The 21278-nt window shown below is 35.6% G+C and overlaps 4 protein-coding genes and 1 long non-coding RNA gene across 6 annotated transcripts; 2 read left to right on the forward strand and 3 right to left on the reverse strand.

Moving 5' to 3' along the window:
* Window positions 1-2144: 2144 nt before the first annotated feature.
* Window positions 2145-3358, reverse strand: LOC130498074 (uncharacterized). Its single transcript, XM_056991419.1, has 3 exons — window positions 2549-3358; window positions 2344-2438; window positions 2145-2259 (listed from the first exon to the last, which is right to left on the reverse strand). Exons 1-3 carry the CDS (start codon window positions 3356-3358, stop codon window positions 2145-2147), a joined length of 1020 nt encoding a protein of 339 aa, XP_056847399.1.
* Window positions 3359-7498: 4140 nt separating this feature from the next.
* Window positions 7499-9655, forward strand: LOC108831162 (uncharacterized). The gene has a single exon (XM_018604724.1). It carries the CDS (start codon window positions 7499-7501, stop codon window positions 9653-9655), a length of 2157 nt encoding a protein of 718 aa, XP_018460226.1.
* Window positions 9656-10961: 1306 nt separating this feature from the next.
* Window positions 10962-12252, reverse strand: LOC108831163 (uncharacterized). The gene is made up of 3 exons (XM_018604725.2): window positions 11984-12252; window positions 11838-11919; window positions 10962-11758 (listed from the first exon to the last, which is right to left on the reverse strand). Exons 1-3 carry the CDS (start codon window positions 12235-12237, stop codon window positions 11078-11080), a joined length of 1017 nt encoding a protein of 338 aa, XP_018460227.2. The 5' UTR covers window positions 12238-12252; the 3' UTR covers window positions 10962-11077.
* A 105-nt stretch (window positions 12253-12357) lies between these two features.
* LOC108816324 (uncharacterized) lies at window positions 12358-14175 on the reverse strand. Its single transcript, XM_056991258.1, has 2 exons — window positions 13327-14175; window positions 12358-13249 (listed from the first exon to the last, which is right to left on the reverse strand). Exons 1-2 carry the CDS (start codon window positions 14173-14175, stop codon window positions 12557-12559), a joined length of 1542 nt encoding a protein of 513 aa, XP_056847238.1. The 3' UTR covers window positions 12358-12556.
* A 2829-nt stretch (window positions 14176-17004) lies between these two features.
* On the forward strand, window positions 17005-18486 carry LOC130497641 (uncharacterized). 2 transcript variants are annotated; one of them, XR_008936638.1, is made up of 3 exons: window positions 17005-17204; window positions 17590-18050; window positions 18131-18486. It is a non-coding gene; the product is annotated as an uncharacterized LOC130497641 (long non-coding RNA). The 2 variants fall into 2 exon arrangements; XR_008936637.1 differs by having other exon boundaries at window positions 17007-17204; window positions 18182-18486.
* The last annotated feature ends 2792 nt before the right edge of the window (window positions 18487-21278 follow it).

Raw genomic sequence — 21278 nt, forward strand, 5'->3', positions numbered from 1 at the left:
TTAAATGAGAATGTTGACCAAGAGAAAAGCCTACAAAAACTATTTCAACTCTAATTATACTATTTTATATTAGTTAAATTATTAAAAGTTTATTTAAATTTAGTTACTCATCAGATTAATCAACAATGTGATTCTCAGTTTAACATATTTTAACCCTAAAACAGACAAAATCTCAAATTTATTAGAATATATATATATATATATATAAAATTCAATGATAAATTTTACATATTTAAATAAATAATTATTAAATATAATATAATATAACTAAAAATATTTTTATAAAATGAAATTTTAACTTTATTAAAATTTAAAATAAAATAAAATTGAAATAGTAAAACTAAATAAAAATAATATTTTATGATTTTTTTCGAACTGTTGAAGTGAAAATATTAAAATAATAATGTTCAAATTAATTAACTTTTTCTGTTGAAATAAAAATATTGTATCTAAAATTATTATTTATCTGCATTGCGCAGGAAAATTCATAGTGGTGTTGTAACTAGTAGGTTTGAACATTTTATTCGGATCCGGAAAAAACTGAACCGAAACCAATCCATAAATATCTGATTTGAAACTGGACTGAAAATTTATAAGTACTTAATTGGATCCAATGTTTCTATGGCCGAAATAATCGAAAACGATAAGAACCGACCTTAATAGACTAGGACCCAAAAATAACCGATACAAATTGATCCAACCCGATAAAATTGATTTATACCTACCTAAAAATGAATATCCAAAACTATGAATTTATTTGTTCCATTTTATAGATTTTAGTTTATACTTTTGTTGAAATGACTTTATATTAGCAATCTTCATTTTTGTAAGATTTTCAAAAACTTTAAATTTCAAATTAGGAGTTTAAACATGTTTAATTTAAGGGTAATTAATATTTTACTAGATTTTGGTTTCTGTCTATTCAGTTTCAGATTTTGGTTTAGTCCTTTTCTCCCATATTTAATTCTCAGAGTCTTTCTCCCATATTTAATTCTCAGATCATGAAAATGAAATGTTAAAAAGCTGTAATGTAGAACACAAAAAGCCAAAAATTCAAAAGAAGAAAATAAAACATAAAAAGAAAACGAGTTGCGTTGAAGAAGTCCCGACGTCCGGCGGCGCGTCCGTGCGCGTGCCGGCGCCGGTGACTCCATCCTTTGTCTGTTGAGTTTAGTTGTGTTACGGTGAGCGTCGATTTGCTGTCCATTTTCGATATACTTGCGGATCTGGGGCTAGGGTTTTGTTCCGAGAAGAGCTCGCGCGCGAGGTTTGAACGGACGCAAATCATCTCTCTGAATTCGCGGTGAGAAAACAGGACGGCGGTGTAGTGTGACGGCCATCGATTGTGTGAAGATATGTTACGGGAGGCGGAGGCTCCGTGATTTCCGCCGTCGCCGTTTAAGCTTCCGGGGGTGGAGGCGTCCTAAGCTCCACGCCGCCGGCTATCTCCGGGAGGTGGAGGCTTTTACAGCTCCATCGACGCCGGCCTGGGATCCAAAGGGTGAAGGCGTTCTTTGCCTTGTTCTGGCGGCGGGTTTGTTTCCGATCAACGGTAGGGTTTGTTTCTCTTATGTTCTGGTGGTCTCGATTGATGTTTCGGGGCTGAGCTCTCATCGATGTAAGAGAGTGTTGTACGAAGTGAGATGGTGATTTACGTGCGTGGGCTTTGTCTTTTGAGTGTGTGCTCTACAAGTGGTGGACGAGATTTCGTTCGGCGATCGATCTTTCCGATGCTATTAACACTCAAAGGAAAAGTGGGTACGGTGTTTTGGGTGTGGAGGTCATGGGCCCCGGTTTGTCACGGTGAGGCATGCTCCTATGGTAGCCGGTGAGAAGCGCTCTAGTTCCGACGTAGTATCTCCCGGCAGTGGCGTTGAAGCAGACGAGTACATGTGGTGTCGGTGAGACGGCCGAATCAAAGCGACGGCATCTCGGCGTGTCGTTTTGTTTCTAGGGTTTTAGTTTGATGGGCTTTGGGCCTTGTATGCTCTTATGTCACCCTGTTTGTTTGGGCTTCGGGTTGTAAGTCATTGGGCTTTGGTCTGGGTGTTTGGGCTTAGTCCCCACCTCTTTTAATAATAAAATTCTGATGGAAAAAAAAAAAAGAAAACGAGTTTCATTTAGAGAGAGAGATAGATATTCATCTAGTCTCCCTTGAGTTGCTTCATGTGAGAGCATCCGCTAACACTCTTGTAGTCAAGCTGACTCAACTCGCTAAGCTTGCCAAGTTTTGTTTCGTAGTTTTGGATAAGATCAAACCTATGTATAGTGTAAAAAGAAACATATATATAAATATAAAAAAACTGAATATGCTTTAAAAATTTCAAAATACTAGAAGCGAACCAGTAGGCTAAACACTGGAATGGAGAGAATCTGTCGTAAAATGATTGTGCTGCTGTCTCTAGCGTCTCTTTCGAACATTCTACATTTCCATGCGCCTCCAAACACAACATTAGATTAGATTAGATTAGATTAGATTAATCAATGAAATATAAACGGAACTAAGAATATTGTTCAATTAAGATTTTTATATATAAAGATAATATACCTCTCGGAAGAGTCTTAGGGTCTCGGTATCAGATGGAACAAGATGGTAATAACCAATACACATAAGCACTGTTGCAGTTACAAAAGCCCCAAAGCCTGACAACTTTTTCAGTTTCTCAGACACTTGTTTTGCTGTCATATCTCTCCTTTCCATCTCTTCAAGATTCAGTTTCCCGCTTTCGACCATCTTTGCTAATTTAACGATCCAATTTGCTCTGTACCCGAGTTTACAGTGCTTGTTTATCAACTCTTTGTCAAGGCTAGCTATTTCCTTTGCACTAGGGAAGTTTCCTCCTGCTTCTTTCTTGGAACTTTCCTTTGTTTCTTTGAGTACTCGTTTCCTTTTTTTATTATTTTGACTACTAGGCCTAACTGTTCCGTCAGCTAGCTTAGATTGCAATACGCAGAGGCTAGAAGCCATACCTAGTGTCCTCTCCCAAGTCGTGTTACACAACAAGATGGATTTCACCATATCTTCAAAGAGAAAGGGGGATCGGAAAATTCGACCGAAACCATTCTTCTTTGCATCCTCGTGAAGTTGTTGGAACTCGGTCACGTCACGATCGTCCTCAGTTGATATTCTCAGCATCCGTCCCACTTGTTTCAAGATGAGTTCTTCGTCGACCCTTGAGACATTGTTGATGCCGTGAACTTGGATCACAAGAAAAGAGAGAGTGCGAGGGTGAGAGATTGTCACACTGACAGAAGTGGAATTTGAAAGGGTCAAAGGTCGAGTTAGTGACTTAGATTTGGGGTCCCACACGTTTGGAGCCATCATGAAGAAGCCATGGTTACATACCGCTTTCTCCATGTCGAAATTTCTTTCGAACTCTTTTAAGTATAGTCTCAAATTCATCTCTTTGTTGCTTTTCAAGTATTTCTTCTGATTTTGTGTTTGAATAATCTTTGTCATTTTCTTTCTTTATATAGTGATTATGTTCCCTTTGCCTCTTCGTATATACAACTGCCTTTCAATATTTTGCGCTTTACCGAAACAAACACTAATTAGTTTAGTTTACTTTCCCAATGACACTTGTCCAGATTCAGATTCTACAAGCATGCTCCAGTCTCCAGATCTATCAACGTTATAACAAACACTATTACCTTTAAGAGATCAAGTGGAATGAATGGAAGTGGATTCATCAACGTCCTAAATTAAATTTGAGAGTATGTCACCTATAAATCATTTGCCATAGAAAATAAAATGATTGTTGATAACAGGAGCGGACCTAGAAAATAATTTAATATGGGGCATAATATATTTTGTAAAGTTTTATCATAAATCTAAACTATTAAAACTGAAATACATTTTAGAATTAACCCTTTTATCACCCTAATAATTACAAAATATGCCACTACATTAATAACAAAATATCTAACCAAATTAATGCATAGCTGATTTATCATATTAATAAGAAAATTCTATAAGTAACAATCGACATCCACCAAAAAATCTAAACTTCCTAACTAGATTATCTTTTTGTTATATGACAATCGATTAATATTGAAAAAGAGTACTCTAAACTGAAGCATGCCTACAATCAAGCAAACTATAAATATTAAAAACTTAATTAAGTGTTAAATCACCAAAAAAATATATCCTTCCTGATCTGATTACGTTTATGTTATATGACAATGGATTATTCTTACAAAAAGTAATATTCTTAATTATATTAAGCCTAACAATCAAGAAATATATTTTTTTGAAACTTTAATCAAACAGTATATATATATTGCTTACCTATTACTTCCTTCTACAACAGAATCCACCATTAAAGTCACGTTAAGAAAATGTCTACCAACAAAAGTTTTACACTTCTGAAAAAATATTAAACCTTACAAACCCTAATATTATATTATTAATAAAAATATAAACATTTATATATTAACACTGTCAAAATAGAACAACATTATCATAAAATTATGTAATATAAAAATTATGTAATATAAAATTTCACATTGTAAAAAAATAGATTTGAACATATTTTCGTATTAGTTAAATATATATACATAGTATACCCGCACGGGTGTGCGGGTCAAAATCTAGTATATATATTAAAATAATAGATTCTGGTCAAATTAAAATAATATATATTAGTTAAATTATTTATTAAAATTTTATGTTATGTTATATTATAAAAAATACTTTACACTTTTAAATTTTATTTTTATTTTTGAGTCAAATAAAAAGATAACTTTTTATAATGTTAAATATTTAATATCACTAAAGTTTATATTATATATAACTTATATATGACTTTATTATGAAAAAATATTCATTTTAGTTATTTTTAATTTAAATATTGGAAAATAAAAACTTGGTAACAGTAATATTTAAAGTAAAACTTAAATAAAGTAACATTATTTTGAAAAATAAAACTAATACTAAAGAAAAGGAAGAAAATAAAAATTTTCTATTAGGTAGTAGAGAACTAAAGAAAAAATGATAATTTGTTTTATGGAAAAATAACTAAAACTAGATTTTGATCCGCATGCCCGTGCGGGTGTATATTTTTATAAAAATGTTGTTTTCATGTCAATATTAGAGTTGGGAAAAAAATCTGAATCAAAAAATTGAACCGATCCCGATCTAAAAAGAAATACAAAACCCGGACCGAAATTGATTAAATATCAAAATTTTGATATTTAGATTACTGAAACCGAATCCGATCCAAACCGAAGTATTTCATATACATGATGTATTCAAAATGGATTTATATACTTATATATATATATTATTTTCTTAGATTTAGTGTATATAAAAACATCCAGAATATATATGGTAGTTATAAGTTAGTTTAAATAATTTAAAATATATATAAATAGTCAAATTTTAATATCTAAAATAATTAAAATATACTCAAATCACCAAAATACTTAAAATAATTATTAATTCACTAACCGAATATTTAAATCAAACCAATTTATGTGTTAAGTTCAGGTATTCTGATATATGTTATTCAAATTTATATGTAATATATTATTTTGTTTATATATTTTCAGAAATTTAAAGTGTATAATGAATTTTAAAAAATAATTTAAATGAGTTATCCGAACAAACCCGTAAAGATCTGAATCGAATCCAAACCAAAATTTAGAAATATCCGAATGAGACTAAAATCTTTGACTCTGGAAATCCGAAACCCAAATAGACCCAAACCGAACCTGAATGGGTACCTCAAACGCCAACCCCTAATTCACAATCTACTTTTTCCTATAAAAACACAACAAACATATAATTAATAGTATTTACACATACTATCATATACATAATCACATATATTATATTTTTAAAATTAATGTGAAATATAATACGAAATTTGACTTTGTATTGTATTTTTTTATATATATTAAAAACATTTTTAATAATAGTATTGGAATATATATATATATAATCAATTTTTGATATACATCCATTTTAAATTATTATTTTGATTTGATTTTGGGTTTGTGGCATTATACGTTGGGTTTGTGTTATAATAAAATGAATATTTGTATAACTGATACTTCCATATACCGCTTGTTCAATATAAATAGGTACGTGGAATATATTGGTTATAAAGAAAATTAGAATTAATAAAAAAATTGATATCATATTAGGAAATGAGATAGCTTAAAAATAGAAGGTGTTAAGTAAAGATTGATATCGTAATATAAGTTGACGTGATTGAGTAAATATAGGAGCTGTTATGGAACAGATTTAATACCGTTAAGTCTGTCACATATATTAATTAGGATGGTTTAGTAATGTTTTAAAAGGATAGATATTTAAGGTCAATGGCATGCTATTGTAAATATTAAGGAAAAGTTAGAGTTAATTTAATTGTACTTCAATTTTAATAGTTTAGAAGTTAGGGTTAATTCTTAATTGTACTTCAGTTTTAATAGTTTAGATAGTAAAATATAATAAAAGAATCTGAAAAGAGAAAAAAATTCACGGTTTGAATTTAAGAACACATGGGGCACTAAAGACTATTTTAACCAACTGAGCTGACAATTTGTAATTGAACATGTAGAATTTTTTTTCATTGAGCCTGTGGCACATGCCCCACCTCATTAGAGCGTGGATCCTCCCCTGGTTGATAATAATCAAACATTCTTATTCCGGCAATGTATAACGCAGTCGTAAAAAAATTCACAATTGAAAAATAATGAGAAATCCCATACCAGTTTGAGTAAACACTGACATGATTATTGTAGATTTAAGGGAAATTCGGAAAAAGAGAACTAAAAAGCTATGTCTTTGTCCCCTTAGAACAAAATCAATTTTTTCTACTTTTGGACTACTACTACCCTTCAAAGTTATAGAAATTCATATAAATTAATTTAGAAAGCCAAAAAGTAAAGAAAAATATGAAACATGAAGTACTCAAGTATGTGTATATATAAAAAATAAAATTTTTATAAAAAAATATTTGGAATAACAATTTGCAAAATGATCTAAAAGTGTAAATATATCAGATTTACTATCTACGGCGTTTCAGATTATGCAATCTACTACAACTACAATGATCTACAAGTTGTAGACTGCGAAATACACCAAAAACATATAAATCTACATAGGCAGAGTACTTAATCTATATTCTATACACTTGTCTGAATAACTGGTAGATCGTAAGCCCTAATAAATGTTCTTATGTCTTCCTTCGAAGAATATTCTTTCTTCTAAGTTCTCATTTGTCTACTGTCTCGGTATTGACTATCTACCTATTCATCCATATTCTACCAGTTGTAGAACGTACCTTCTACCGGATTCGTAACCAAATCCTAAAATCTAGGAAATAAGTGTCACAAAATATTACCTAAATCTATTAAATCTTTTTTATTTCCTTTTTTAAAATTATGTTCCCTAATTTTCAGTTCATCGTTACCAACCACTGTTTAGAAAAAACGTGTTCCTTCTTCTCCTTTTCATAGTTCTTCTAAACTTTTGGCAATCAAATCTTCAAAAATGCAAATCTATGTCTATTCTGGTTTTTGGAAATCATCGGGAAGAAACGGTTGGAAATTTCATATTGATGAAAAAAATGGAGGTAGATTACTTACTTTGGACACAAGCAAAACTGTTGAGTACCTTGGAGTTATGGTTTGTGAGGAGTTTGGAGTCGATTTAAACATGGTCAATATCGAGCTGAGCTACTTACCTTCTGATTTGGTGAGTAGCAACGACTCACCACCGGTTTTCATCACCACTGATCGGCAACTGAAAAACTTTCTTTCATATGTGAAGAACCAAGCTTCAAGGAGATTATGTGTGTGTATTCGATCTAAGGTCGGATCTAACATGAATGAAGAAGCTGCTGAGTCGCCTAACAGAGAAGAAGAGGCTATGTCGTATGAACTTCCAGATGCTGTTATTGATTATCAAACCAAGCCTGAAGAAGATGAAAGTGATGATGATAACGAGCATGCGATAGATATGATCACTGGAAAGTATGTCCGTTTTTCTCTGGTAGATGTTGTGAAAAAGGATCAACATTTTTCTAGCAAAACAGCTTTGAAGGCAACAATGGAGATATGTGCAATGAAACATAATTTCGACTACAAGCTTGTGAAATCGGATAAAAAAATTTGGTACGTTCGTTGCGCGGACGATGATTGCACCTGGCGTGTGCGTGCAGAGGGTTTAACGGGTTCTTCATATTTTATTATCAAAAAGTATGTACCTGATCACACTTGTGCTCCGTCATCAAGGAACCATTCTGTTCGGACAGCTTCATCAAAAACAGTTGGCACTCTCATTATGCACAAGTATGAAAGTGTGAAGGAAGGGCCAAAACCTAATGATATCATCCAGTTAATGCGTAATGATCATGGAGTTGAGATATCCTATCCTTTAGCATGGGAAGCACGAGAGTATGCAGTGAATGTTGTGAGAGGCATTCCGGAGGAAGTTTATGGAAAAATTCCTAAATACTTGCACATGATGAAGGAAGCAAATCCAGGATCACACACATTTTATGAAACTGACACCAACGGGAGATTCAGATTCCTCTTCATCTCATATGGTCAGTCTATTCGCGGTTTTCAAGCTGCCCTTCGGAGAGTTATTGTTGTCGATGGGACCTTTTTGAAGAGTAAATACAAAGGAGTATTACTGGTTGCTACTGCTTTAGATGGAAACTCGAACCTATATCCTATTGCATTTGGAGTTGTCGACTCAGAGAATGACCGCGCTTGGGAATGGTTTATGAGACAACTTAATGTTGTTATTGATGATGATGAGAGTTTAGCTTTTGTGTCTGACAGGAATACCTCTATCGCTAAAGCTCTTGCGAAAGTGTATCCGCATTCTCATCATGGAATTTGCATTCACAACTTGCTGAACAATGTTGTTACCTATTACAAGGGGAAAGGTGTCGCTGGTTTGGTTGCAAAGGCTTCTAAAGCTTACCGAGTTGCTGATTTTAAGAAGATTTTCACTGCTATTTACTCAATAAGTCCTGCAATTGGAAAATATCTGGTAGACGCTGATGTGCAAAAGTGGGCTCGTTGTCAATTTCCGGGTTACAGGTACAATGTTAGGACCACTAACCCTGCTGAATCAATAAATTATGCGTTGCGGTCGCCTAGAGAGTTTCCAGTTATACCTTTGTTGGAAAGCATAAGGGAGATGATGACTCGATGGTTTTTCAAACGTAGAACTAAAAGTTCTAAGCATACAAAACCACTGACCATTGCTGTGGAAAAGAAGATTGATCGAAGGATTGAAAAGGGTAAGAAGTTTCAGGTTTTCCCAGTTAGTGATGACAGGTTTTTGGTTCAAGGTGACACTTTTGAATGTATGGTCGACTTGGTCAGACGCACATGTTCATGTGGGAAATTCGATCTGATGAAAATCCCCTGCAGACACGCCATCAAAGCAGCTTTTAGTGTAGGGATAAGAGCACACACACTCACTGACGACATGTACACCACAGCTTCATGGAGATCGATTTATGCGGAAAGCATAAACCCTATTAGTGTCCCTAAAGATGCATGGATTGTCCCACCTCACGTACAGCAAGCGGAAGTCCTTCCTCCAGAGACTAGAAGAGCTGCTGGTCGGAGAAAGAAACGAAGATACGAGACAGTTGAAGACAAGATCCGGTCATCACAAGGAACTTAACGCTCTAAAAGTCGCAAATGCAGTCGATGTGGTGGTGTAGGTCACAACAGATCGACATGTGATAGAGCAATATAGGATTCAAGCAATTTCGTCTATGCAAGTTATGTTTCAGAGTTATGTCTTTTATTATCTTTGTTTCATGTTGAACTCGATGCAATTTCGTTTTATGCAAGTAATTTGACTATGAAGAGAAGTCTTAAGTTAGTATTAAGATTTGATCGATAAATAGAAAATAAAAGTGAATATCAAATTGATTCGATCTTTGACAATGTTACTAGAGTCAGAAAACCATAACAACATCAATCTGATTTAGAACAGAGACATAGAAGACTGAGAACAGTTCCTACACATCCTACATGTCCCGAATTCTTATGCTTCATAACTTCTTCCTCCACTGTTTTTTTCAAGGAACTTCTCAGATTTTCAATTTCTTCAGCCATTCTCGACTGCTGCTCATTCATCCTTTGAATCTCATCAATCAGAGCCTCGTCGACCCACTTAAAAAGATGATTTTCTTTTTTTCTCTGAATCGAAAAAAAAAAAGAAAACGTTTACCAATCTCACATCTGAATTGCAAGAAAGAAAATAAAAAATCAAAACTTTTCAGGATTACCTTTAAACCTATCTCACATCGGAAGAATCTTCTGTATGAGTTCTCCTCTATTTTAGAAACAAAAGTAACAATCCCCTTCCCACACCAGCATGTGGAAGGAATCCCTCCATTGTTATTCATGATCGGAGTTTTGAGAAGGAGAAAAAACAGAGATGAGAAATACACGAGGAAAGGTAGTAGGATTTCCGAGGATTGTGTTTATATAAGTTTATTTTTAGGGCAAAGTAGGGTTTTCATCAGGTCGGGTGTTTAGGGTAAACTTTTATGTGTTTTGATTACTAAGTTCTGTATTTGTACTGATTACTGAGATTCATAGCATTTTTAGGTTTGATCGTGTATAGCTCAGCTTAGTTTGACTTAGGGTATAGTTAGGAGTTGATATGTTGTATGGCTTAGTTAATTCATTTAGGGTATAGTTAGGGTTTGCCTTGTTAATATTCATTTAGGGTATAGATAGGGGTTGGCTTAATACTTACGTGCCTCCTTTATGTAAGTTTGTAATAAGACGTTATTAACAATAATTTGAAGTAGTGCAGTGGTTGACGTTGTAGTTAGAAGTACCAAGGTCATGTATTCGATTCTCCCCTTCTACGTTTATTTTTCAAGAATTTTTATCCTACACTAAGCAGTGGATCAATCGTTCCTAATTGTATTAGTTTGTTCCAAATTTTCCTAATATTTTCAGAACCAAAATAAGAGTCAAAGAAGAGATTCATAAACAATGCTAAATAATAGAGTTTACAGTCAAATAAGAGTCAAAGAAGAGATTCACATATACACTTGTTAGACAAGTCATAACAGAAATAAAATCATAAAATGGTAACCGAAGACCGTGTGGTAGGCTTCGGAGGACAGAACAGTGCCATCCGCGTTAAGAGCACATGATCATTAGCTGCTTCCCATAGGTCATAAGCAATCTTCTGTCGAGCTTCCCGAATGTTGTCGTCGTTCACCAAGCTTAAGTCCAAGCCTAGAAGATGTGCCTCAATGTGCTTCAATGCATATACACCACAGTCGCTGCTACTCTTGTTTAGGAAAGGCATTGGAGCGTAAGTGACAGCATATGGCTTGACAACAAGTCCCTTCTTGTTTGAAGACTGCACAGCTTTGACAATTCTCGGGATGAGATGGGAAAATGGCTCTAACTCCCTGTTGTGTTTCATTCCCGCATAGTCGAAGACCAATATTGAACGATTAACAAAGTCGACGCACATAGAGATCCAGTGGTTACCGTACACAAGAAGAGGCACATACATCCGGTCCACATCAAGATCCCACATTAGTCCTGTTCGTCCGTCAGCAGGAAGTTCACCTATTCCGTAATTGTGGAGCAGTCCTTCCACCTTGAAAGTTTTTATGTCGTTCTTGATTACTTTGTAAGAATTCTTCATTTGGTTACTGAAGAGACAGCTCATGAAGGCTACTTTGGATATGTTCCATCGTCTCAAAGAAGTCTTCTCGCGAAATAGGTACAGCATAGCATCAATTTCCTGAAAAGGTAGATACAAACAGAGTAAGTTGGTGTGTTGGTCCCAAAATGGCATCAACTTGTTTAATAGAGTAACTTACATAATTCTTTAGCCACACATCAGGTCCAATTATACGTTCTGCTAACTCCCTTGTGTAAATAGAAGGTCCAACTCTAAGTTGCCTGCGATGCAAAACTCAGTTAAAAAGCTGTTGAATTTAAACATAAAGGGACGCCAAAGACTTACTGCTTCGAATTTGAGCACCACTCAATCAGTTTAGCCCATGAATCCTCAGGGACAAACACTAACGAGTAGTCCTCGTCGTTCACACAGTCCTCCGGTAATTCCATATCTTTGAGAGTGGGTGTTGTCCAACCGGCAGGCTTAACTGTCCGTAATGGAGTAACCGATGGTGTTTTTTGAGAGGGATCAAAACCTTGAACATATGATGCTTGAGAAAGGTTTCCCATGGCAGCTTCTAAATCATCTTGGGTCCCCATCTCGTCACTTTTCGATGAAGGTTCCCCACGGGTGGTAGATGGTTGAGATAAATTCTTCAAAAAATCCATCAAATCTTCAGTTTCAGGCCCCTGTTAATAAAACCAAGCATACATAATTAAGAAACAATGTCATCATTGACAGAATAGAAAAAGAGTCAATTAAACAAGATGATTACATTACAAATAGTCAATTACACATCGAGGCATAAGTTCAGCAAGCCGATTTTAAAAGCAAACAAAGAGGACATTCTGAGATATTACAAAGCAAACTAGGAGACGAGAATATTACAACAAAAGACAGTGACATAATACAGAAGCTTCATTTTCTGGTTACCTTTCTGACTTGCCGAGGGCTACGACGAACCGCAGTGTCATCAACCTTGCCTTTGCCTTTCTCATTTGCTATTGAAGGGCATGGACTTTGTGATTTTTCTTTGTCTTTCCCCATTGTTGCTGAAGGAGAAGGAATCTCAGATGCTCTATCTTTTCCAACTGTCTCTGAAGAACCCCGAAGGTGAGACACAACTTGGTTGAGTTGAGCCATCTCTTTCTCGACTTTGTCAAAACGCTGGTGGATCTCCGTCTGCACCACCTCCTTCAAAGAGTTGAAACTAGAGGTGAACAAACCTTCAATGAAACTCTTCACTTCACTGGAGATACCACTGTTATGTTCAGCTGCCCGTTCACAAAGCAGTTGCTTCTTTCGAGCCTCAACACCAGGATCGTTTAGCAAGCGCTTGCCCCTCTTTGCAACAACACCCGGTTCGGCTACATGTGTATCTGTCGCATCTTCGACCTCTACATTCGCTGCATCTTCTTCTGAATCAGAAAGATCCCCATTTGGAGGCAGAGGCTCAACTTCCCAAACAAATTCTGTCCAATCTTGTTTGGCATTGATCAGAGCAACAATACGATCGATTCTTTCATCTTTCTTCTCATCTTCCCTAAAGAACTCGTCCATTTCAAACACATCATCGTTCCCAGTAGCAGAGATAAATGGGAACAGCTTCCCCTGTCAAGAACAAACCAAACAATCATGTTAAATTCTCTTATTACTGAACCGAATATAAAAAAGCAAAAACAAATTACCTTATTAAAGTGGGACTCTAGGCTGATGATGTCTGCATAGGAAACTTTCCCACTTCCTTTCCAATTCCTGCATCTCACTTTGGTCATGTTTTTCTTGATCTTCTTACCCACCATACTGCCAATGTCTGGGATTGCCTCCATGACCCATATCTGAAACGCATAGGAGAATCCACCCAGCACGTAACTCTTCTTGAGATGTATATCTGTCCTTGCTTTCATCATTGATGCAATCAGCTCATCATACGCGACCAGACCCCAAGGATACATTCTCATCTTCTCAAAATCCATCACCAAACGGATGTATTCATGAGGGATAGACACTCTTGAATCCTTCGCTAGGAGGAATCCATGTATAATACACAGATACACTAGCCTAAGCCTGTCCACATAACTCCACTGGTTACACTCTTTAAGGAGCTGCGTCTTCAAACTAGCTAAGTTCACCTTCCGATTTTTCTTCAGCACATTGCTCCAAAACCCCTTATCATCCTTCCAGTCACTGAAGTCTATGTCGGGTTCCTCTTTGAACTTCAATCCTGTCACAGCATGAAACTCTTGCGCAGAAAACCTAAGAGGCCTCCTCGCAAATAGAAACCACAACTCGTGAAGCTTCGAAACCTTGAGCTGCTTGCATAAGAAGCTGTGAATGATCCTCCCTGAGTAAATGAGCTTGTTCTCTATGATTGCCAGAATCGGACTGAAGACAGGATCTTTCAAAACCTCGTCATACTCATCCTTCAAAATAACCTTCACATCGTCCAGCATTCCACGTCTACACGTGTTGTTGATCTTATCAATCTGGGGCTCAGCTCCTTCTGCAAGCAAGCGTCTTGGAAACTGGTATGCCATGCCTATAAAACTTGAAAGAAAAAACTTCAACTTGTTAGTAATGGTAACATTGTCAAATTGACTACTCGGTTTGAAAATTCAAACTACATACAAACCGGATTGAAAAGAAAATATAACTCAATCTCACAATCAACACAACCTCAAACTACAATGACAAGCATGAACGTAAATTGATTTTTTTTTTAAACAATTCAAACACTTCATAGTACATAGCGAACATATAACTCCATCTCATCCTAGTCTCTCTTAGCCAATATCATGCATCAATTAGAGTTTCTACTACATTCAACATTTTCATAATATAGATGCATTTGATGAACTATATAAAACTTTAAAGAACAATCAAACTCGATCACAAACAACATATAACTCAAAATTTAACTTAACACTCACAATGAATTGAAACACTAATTAAAACCAAACTCCTAGCAGTAAATAAATCAACTTAACATGTTCAATTGTACACAAGAATGACCAAAGAGATCATAAGAAGCAGAAATAAAATCTCAAAATCCATCAATTTTATACTCACTATGAACAATACATGCACATCAATATATAGCCAATACACGCACACGCACATCAGAAAAAAATAATCAAAATCGAAAAGGGGATCTCAAACCCTAACCTTCGATTTTGGGGAAAGAGGGACCGAGATTGAAATAGAAGACCGTCTTGCTCTTATTTGGTGATTGAAGCTTTGAATTTGTTCTTGTCAAGTCCGATTTAAGCTGTCGGAGAAAAAAAAATTAGAGTTCATCGAGAAGGAGGAAAAACAAGGAGAGAAAGAGAAAAATACCAAGAAGGGAGAAAGGATGAAGGAGAAAGAAGAGATGTCACGCCGGAACGGAGATCCTCGCCGGCGAACGAAGACGCACCACCGGAGATGATGGTGAACACGGGAATCGCCTTTCTCGACTCCGTCGGAGAAGTGGGGGGAGAGAGAACACAGGATTAATGATTTTGTTTTTTTTTTTACTTTTTACTATGGTTAATATCATATTAAAGATATATTATATTTATCACATTTTTTTTACTTTATTGATCGATTCATAAAACTATATAAGGGGACTTATTTGGGTTTTCATTATGGTTTGTTCTAGTGGGACAAGTATTAGTAAATTTGTTCTAAGGGGACAAGGTCTTAAGCTTTTAGTTCTCTTTTCCCAAATTTCTCTAGATTTAAAGTAAATATGGTTGAGAGAAACCAAAAAAATGATTGTTTTGATATTACATATAACTAGGGAACTCCCCTGCGCGTAAATGCGCGTGAAATGTGTTTTTTTGTTTGTTTGTTTTTTTTTATGTTTTTATGTTTTTAATGTTTTCATCATGTAAATCATTAATTGTTCCAAGTTTATTAGAATATATTAGAATATTTATTAATTTTTGGACAAATTAAATTGTTTAATATATGTATAGAACAAATGTGTGTAAAAAATATATTTATGTAATTAAGCAAAATGTTATGTAGTGAATTGTAAAAATAAATAGTTCTTTGATAGTGTAGGAAATTAAGTAAGAAAATCGTCTTCAATAATTTTTTTCTTTTTTTTCTTTGTGGTCGTTTTAGTGAACTTGTTCTTTTTTCCATTGAATTTGAAGTGTCTTTTTTTATTTGTTGTGAATTATTTGTTGTCTTAACTATTCTTTTTTTTTTGTTTTATCTGTTTTATAAGTATTTATTTGTTTTGTTCCTCCAGCATCATTTTTGTAATAGTTAATATTGCAGGCTGAAAAATATAAAAGAAAGTTTTTAAACATTGTGTATAAAATATATTATCTGTTAGTATGTATAAAATATTATTTATTCACTATACCTCTTCTTTATTAATTGGGTCGCCAGTGATTTCTGTAACTGTTAATCCTGCTGAACTTGAATTATAATTAAAGGATGTAACTTTCACATTGAATTTGAAAACTTGCCCTATAAGTTTTTCTGAGAAGTATGAGATAATTGCATTATCACTTGAATCATTGTATGATTGTTCCTGGTTGTTAGCCATTTTATATATTAGGTCATATTTATACAGTTCCAAAAAAAAAAAAAGGTCATATTTATACAATATATTTTAAAATTATTAAAGATATTACACTTGCGTGAAAGTTAATCAAGTCTGTTGCCGATTTACCCATTATTCTGGTCATATCTTTGTTGAATGTGGTTAATAATGCTGAATCTGAATCATCTTCAACAATAATTTCAAGCTTATACCTATTTAATGTGATTGGTATTAATAAATAATTATAATATTATTTTTAAAAATTTGATAACCCAAATTCCTTCAGTTACCGTAATATGCCAATAATATCTGGCCTCTTGCATTTTCTGCAAATAAGTTCCCCACCTTTTTAAAAAGTATTTTAGCACAATGATTACGAGATATGTAATTTCATCCATTTCTTGAGCTAATTTCAATAATTTCCCCTCAATAGTGAATTCTTTTTCCTGTTAGTTATTTATGTAAAATAATTGTGATATTAGGTATATAGTTTTGAGTTTATAATAATTTAATGCAAATTTTAATTATTAAATAAATTCAATGATTTTGTTACCTCAAACAAATCTTCGGCTATGAAATTTAATATGTCTAATATTTTGACAATGGTATCATTTTTGTTCCTCGAACTGCTTTCTCCCTTTTCTTGTATTGCATGAGTTCTGTAAAAACAATTAAGTAATTTCTTTGGTACCTTGTAGTTATAATAACTTAACTATCTATCTAATCTATTAAAACTGAAGTACAAATTTAAATTGACCCTGATTTTTCCTAAATAATTACAGCTTATGCAACTAGCTTAAACCGACAAACACTAAACCAAACCTCCTAAATTCAATTGTTTTATTTTAAGTGATAGACTCGGTGTTGATAACGTAATAGTACTTCTCCTTCGCAATAAACAAAGAAAAAAGTTTTTATCGGAATCCATCCAATTTCTTTGATTCAAATGAGTGTTTTGGCTTCTTCAATCATTTTGTGAAAGAAATATTTGGATGTCAGGTGCGGTTGATCGATAAGCAAGGCCATGTAAGTGTATCAGATCTATCTGAATCCATCTCATGCTATACCTTTCGATCCGTCAGTTTTCTTTCTAGGGTTTCACTAATTAGGTTTCAAATCATGGGAAGTGAAAATCTCTGCAATTTACTTTTAGGGTTTTGCTATACATGAACCTCAATTTCAGTAAATACATTATCTGAAAGAGCAGTGATAAGAAGAAAGAAACTTTGATTATCAGAATTCAGAAAATGAGAACACAAATTGGTTCTTTGATGTGCGCTGATCTGATCTAATGGAGGAAATAGTTCGACACTAATATCCGAGACTTTGAGTTTGAATAGATCGACGATATCTCTTTACACGTCCTTTGATGCTGTTGTTTTTGTTGTTTGTTAATACATGGGTCCATTAGGCATTAGGTACTAATATCCTTGGTGGGAAGAGAAGGAGATAGTCTCAGAGGAGAGGAAGGCGAAAGGGCTGTGTCCTCTGACGCTAAACGAGGCGGCGTCAGTTCTAAAAGCACCAGGATTCAATAAAAGTTGATATACATTGCAGTTGGTGAGGTTTATGGGTGCGAGCATACATTGTCTGTCCTAAGAGAAGCATTCCCGAATCGTCAGTCTACCAGTTATGGTTTTCCTAACGAGTGGTTGGTCGCGTCTTTTATTATATGTGCAATTTTTCTTTTCTTTTTGCTCTCACATGTGAAACTTATAGGTAATGAAATGCTAAGCAGTAGGCAGAGTTGCAACAGTTTCAGAACCATACGTCTCAAATGACTGCTCTAGATTTCATGGTGTTTGTGGATTACAACACTTTTATTCCCATGTATGATGGAAACATGGCAAAAGCAGTGGAAGGCCCTAAGATGTAATATTAAAACTGAATCCATTCAATTTTCATGAAAACCAACAAAGTAGTGCTACGAAAAAAACATATTGAGTTTGCAGGTATCTTGGGTTAGGAAAACAATTATGTTTGATCGCAAGAGGCTCTTGCAGGTACTAGACTTATATCACAACAAGAACATGGGATCAGTTTGCAATAGCTGTCATGGAAGCCCACGAGAGAAGAACATGAGCACCAACACATCAAAGAGTAATTTCATATAAACTTAAGAAGGAAGAATACTTTTATGCAAACCCTTGGGAATGTCTTTGTGAAGGTACAAATTGCCACAATATATTTGGTCATAGAAATTCCAGTTTAAATGTTGCAAGTCATGTTTTAGTACATTATCTCATTGCCCTGAAAGAGGACGAGATGAAAAGAAACTGCGTATAGTTCATTCCTTGAGTTTTTTTTCTGCAGAGTTGCTACATGAGTCCAATAAATTTGTTGTCAAAGAAAGTATATCACTTTAGCTGGCTTAACATCCAAACACAATATAAATAATGAAAACATGTTCAAACATTAAAAAATGTTTGATCATTTATAAATGTTATACACCCGTGTGGGCGCACGGATCAAAAATCTAGTCTTTATTTAATTTAAAGTTTACCTTGTTTTGAAAGACTGAACAGTGTTTATTGGATCATGTTGATAAATTTTTGAAGCTCAGGTTGTATTTAATTAAAGATATCCTATTAATCATGTTATGGATAATTTATTTGTTGTTAGAATTTTGTTATAATTAATTTAAAAGTAAGTATAATATTTTTATTTCCTAACCTGAATATGTTTTAGGATTAACACTTGTTATTATCACTGTTTCACCATATGCTTCATTTTCTTTCATCTGTTTTTGGTATATATCTACCATATTGTCCCATATGGAAATACATACTGTGTTCCCTCTGTTTTTAAGGTAATAAATATTTTCATGTATTGTTTGAACAATGTGATTAAAACTAATAGAAATTTTATTTTAAGAATAGGAATAACATCACTTAAGAAAAGAGATAGCCTGGTATATAGGTAATCCATCTCTCCTTTAAGGAACTGAACTTTGACATCAGTCTATGTTAAATATTTAAGTAAAAAATCATAAGTATGAGATTAATTGAGGATTGTTTTAAATAGGGTAAAACCATGTAATGAAAACATGAGACAAATCACTTAGAATAAAATTAGTGAAAGCTAATGCATGTTTTAAAAGCCTAAATAATTTACTAAATCATATCAGTAAGAAAAATATATTTTCAAATAGTAAAATAATTATTCTATTTTAGAGTAGGATACTAAAAAAAGTAAAATAACTGGGAAAAATTATTTAAATTTTATCTTATTTACTGCATAAACTATTACTCATGATTAAATTAATTACTTACCCTTATATTTGCAGGTCTAAGTTAATTCTTCTTTGTCCAGTAATAGTAGCTTCTGTATTTTAACTTTTCTTCAACAATAACACCAATAATATTGTTGAGGTCAAAATCGGTCAAGACGAAATCGATGTCCGATGTTGGGGTCAAAATCGGTCAAGACGAAATCGATGTCCGAAAATCTCGGAAAAATATGAAAGATGTAAAAGCAACCTCGAGAGACTAATTGTTAATCGAGAAACCTTAAGAAAAAAATTAAGTTCGAGATTCATCGTCTCGAAATCAACTGCTAGAAACATTTTCTACACAAGGAAAAAAACCTACGGAAAACTAAAAACGCAAAGAACACGAACGCGCCGAAGGAATCGAGCAGCCAACACCGGACGTGGCCGTGGCCGCCGGGCGGCTAGCCCCGTGATGGCCGTGGCCGCCGGCGGCTAGCGCCCGTGCTGGCCGTGGCCGCCGGGCGGCTAGCCCCGTGCTGGCCGTGGCCGCCGGCGGCTAGCGCCCGTGCCGGCCGTGGCCGCCGGGCGGCTAGCCCCGTGCTGGCCGTGGCCGCCGGCGGCTAGCGCCCGTGCTGGCCGTGGCCGCCGGGCGGCTAGCCCCGTGCTGGCCGTGGCCGCCGGCGGCTAGCGCCCGTGCTGGCCGTGGCCGCCGGGCGGCTAGCCCCGTGCTGGCCGTGGCCGCCGGCGGCTAGCGCCCGTGCTGGCCGTGGTCGCCGGGCGGCTAGCCCCGTGCTCGCTCGGGTCGTCGGACGGCTAGTCTTCGTGGATGAGTTCCAAGCCTCCGGGTCGCCAGAAATCCGTGTTTCACGACTCTCCGAGTCCTTATAAATAAAACTCCTTTTTCTGTTCCGGGATTTCTGAAAACCCCTAAGACGTCAACGGATAGGAAGACTTCGTATAAAACGGTGATGGTTATCGTACAACACCATTCACCTCAGCAATGGATCGAAGATCTTCCGAAAGACTCGACATCCAAGTAGGAGCATCCTTCCAGAGAAATCGTAGAAAAACAGCGGAAGCCCGGAATGCGGCCCGAAAGGGACCAACTCCGATCGGACGACCAGTTTACGATTTTCTAAAGGGATAGATGCGACGGTTTACAGTTATCTTCGCATGGCAAGATAAATGATAAACTTCCGAAAAGATAAATGTCAACTTTCCAAAAAAATAAATGTCAACTTTCCCGATAAACACGAAAGCCGACGAAAATGGAAAAAGTCTAGCCCACGGCAGACTCAGCCCACCAAGGATAGACCGTCATATGGGAGTATATAAGCAATGCTAGGAGCAGAGGAAGGAGGATCCGAAATCAGAGAGAAAAACCACTCCAGAGCAACTTAGAACTTAGGCGCTTATTTCCTTTTTAGCGAGCTGCGACTCAACTAGGTTAGATCTAGGTTTCGAGACTAGCGACGATCGACAGCTCTTACAGCCGAGATCTCGACCTGTTGTCCAAAACGTTCTCCGCAGATTTGGAAATAAGATTCTTTCTTTTTGCTCTATTCACTTTACGCATTTATTCTCGAATTAGACTTGTTTTAACTTTGTCGTGCGTGGCCCAGCAGATAGCCGGGATCCTCGGGGAAAACTAGGTCAACTTAGTTTTCCTACGTTTTAACTTAATTAAAATCGACAGTGCGAATTTCGGTTCCCACAGTTTGGCGCTAGAAGGAGGGGGATTCACGGCTTTATCTTTCTCGCAACTACGCACGCCCAGTTAAGCATGTCTGTTGACGCGGAAAAAGACAAGCAAACACACGACGGACCAGCCGTCGATGTCAACGCTGAGAAGACTCCTGACAGAAACGTATCGACGGTCACTGCCGAGG

Source organism: Raphanus sativus, chromosome 7 (genome assembly GCF_000801105.2).
Source record: "Raphanus sativus cultivar WK10039 chromosome 7, ASM80110v3, whole genome shotgun sequence".
NCBI classification, from domain to species: Eukaryota; Viridiplantae; Streptophyta; class Magnoliopsida; order Brassicales; family Brassicaceae; genus Raphanus; species Raphanus sativus.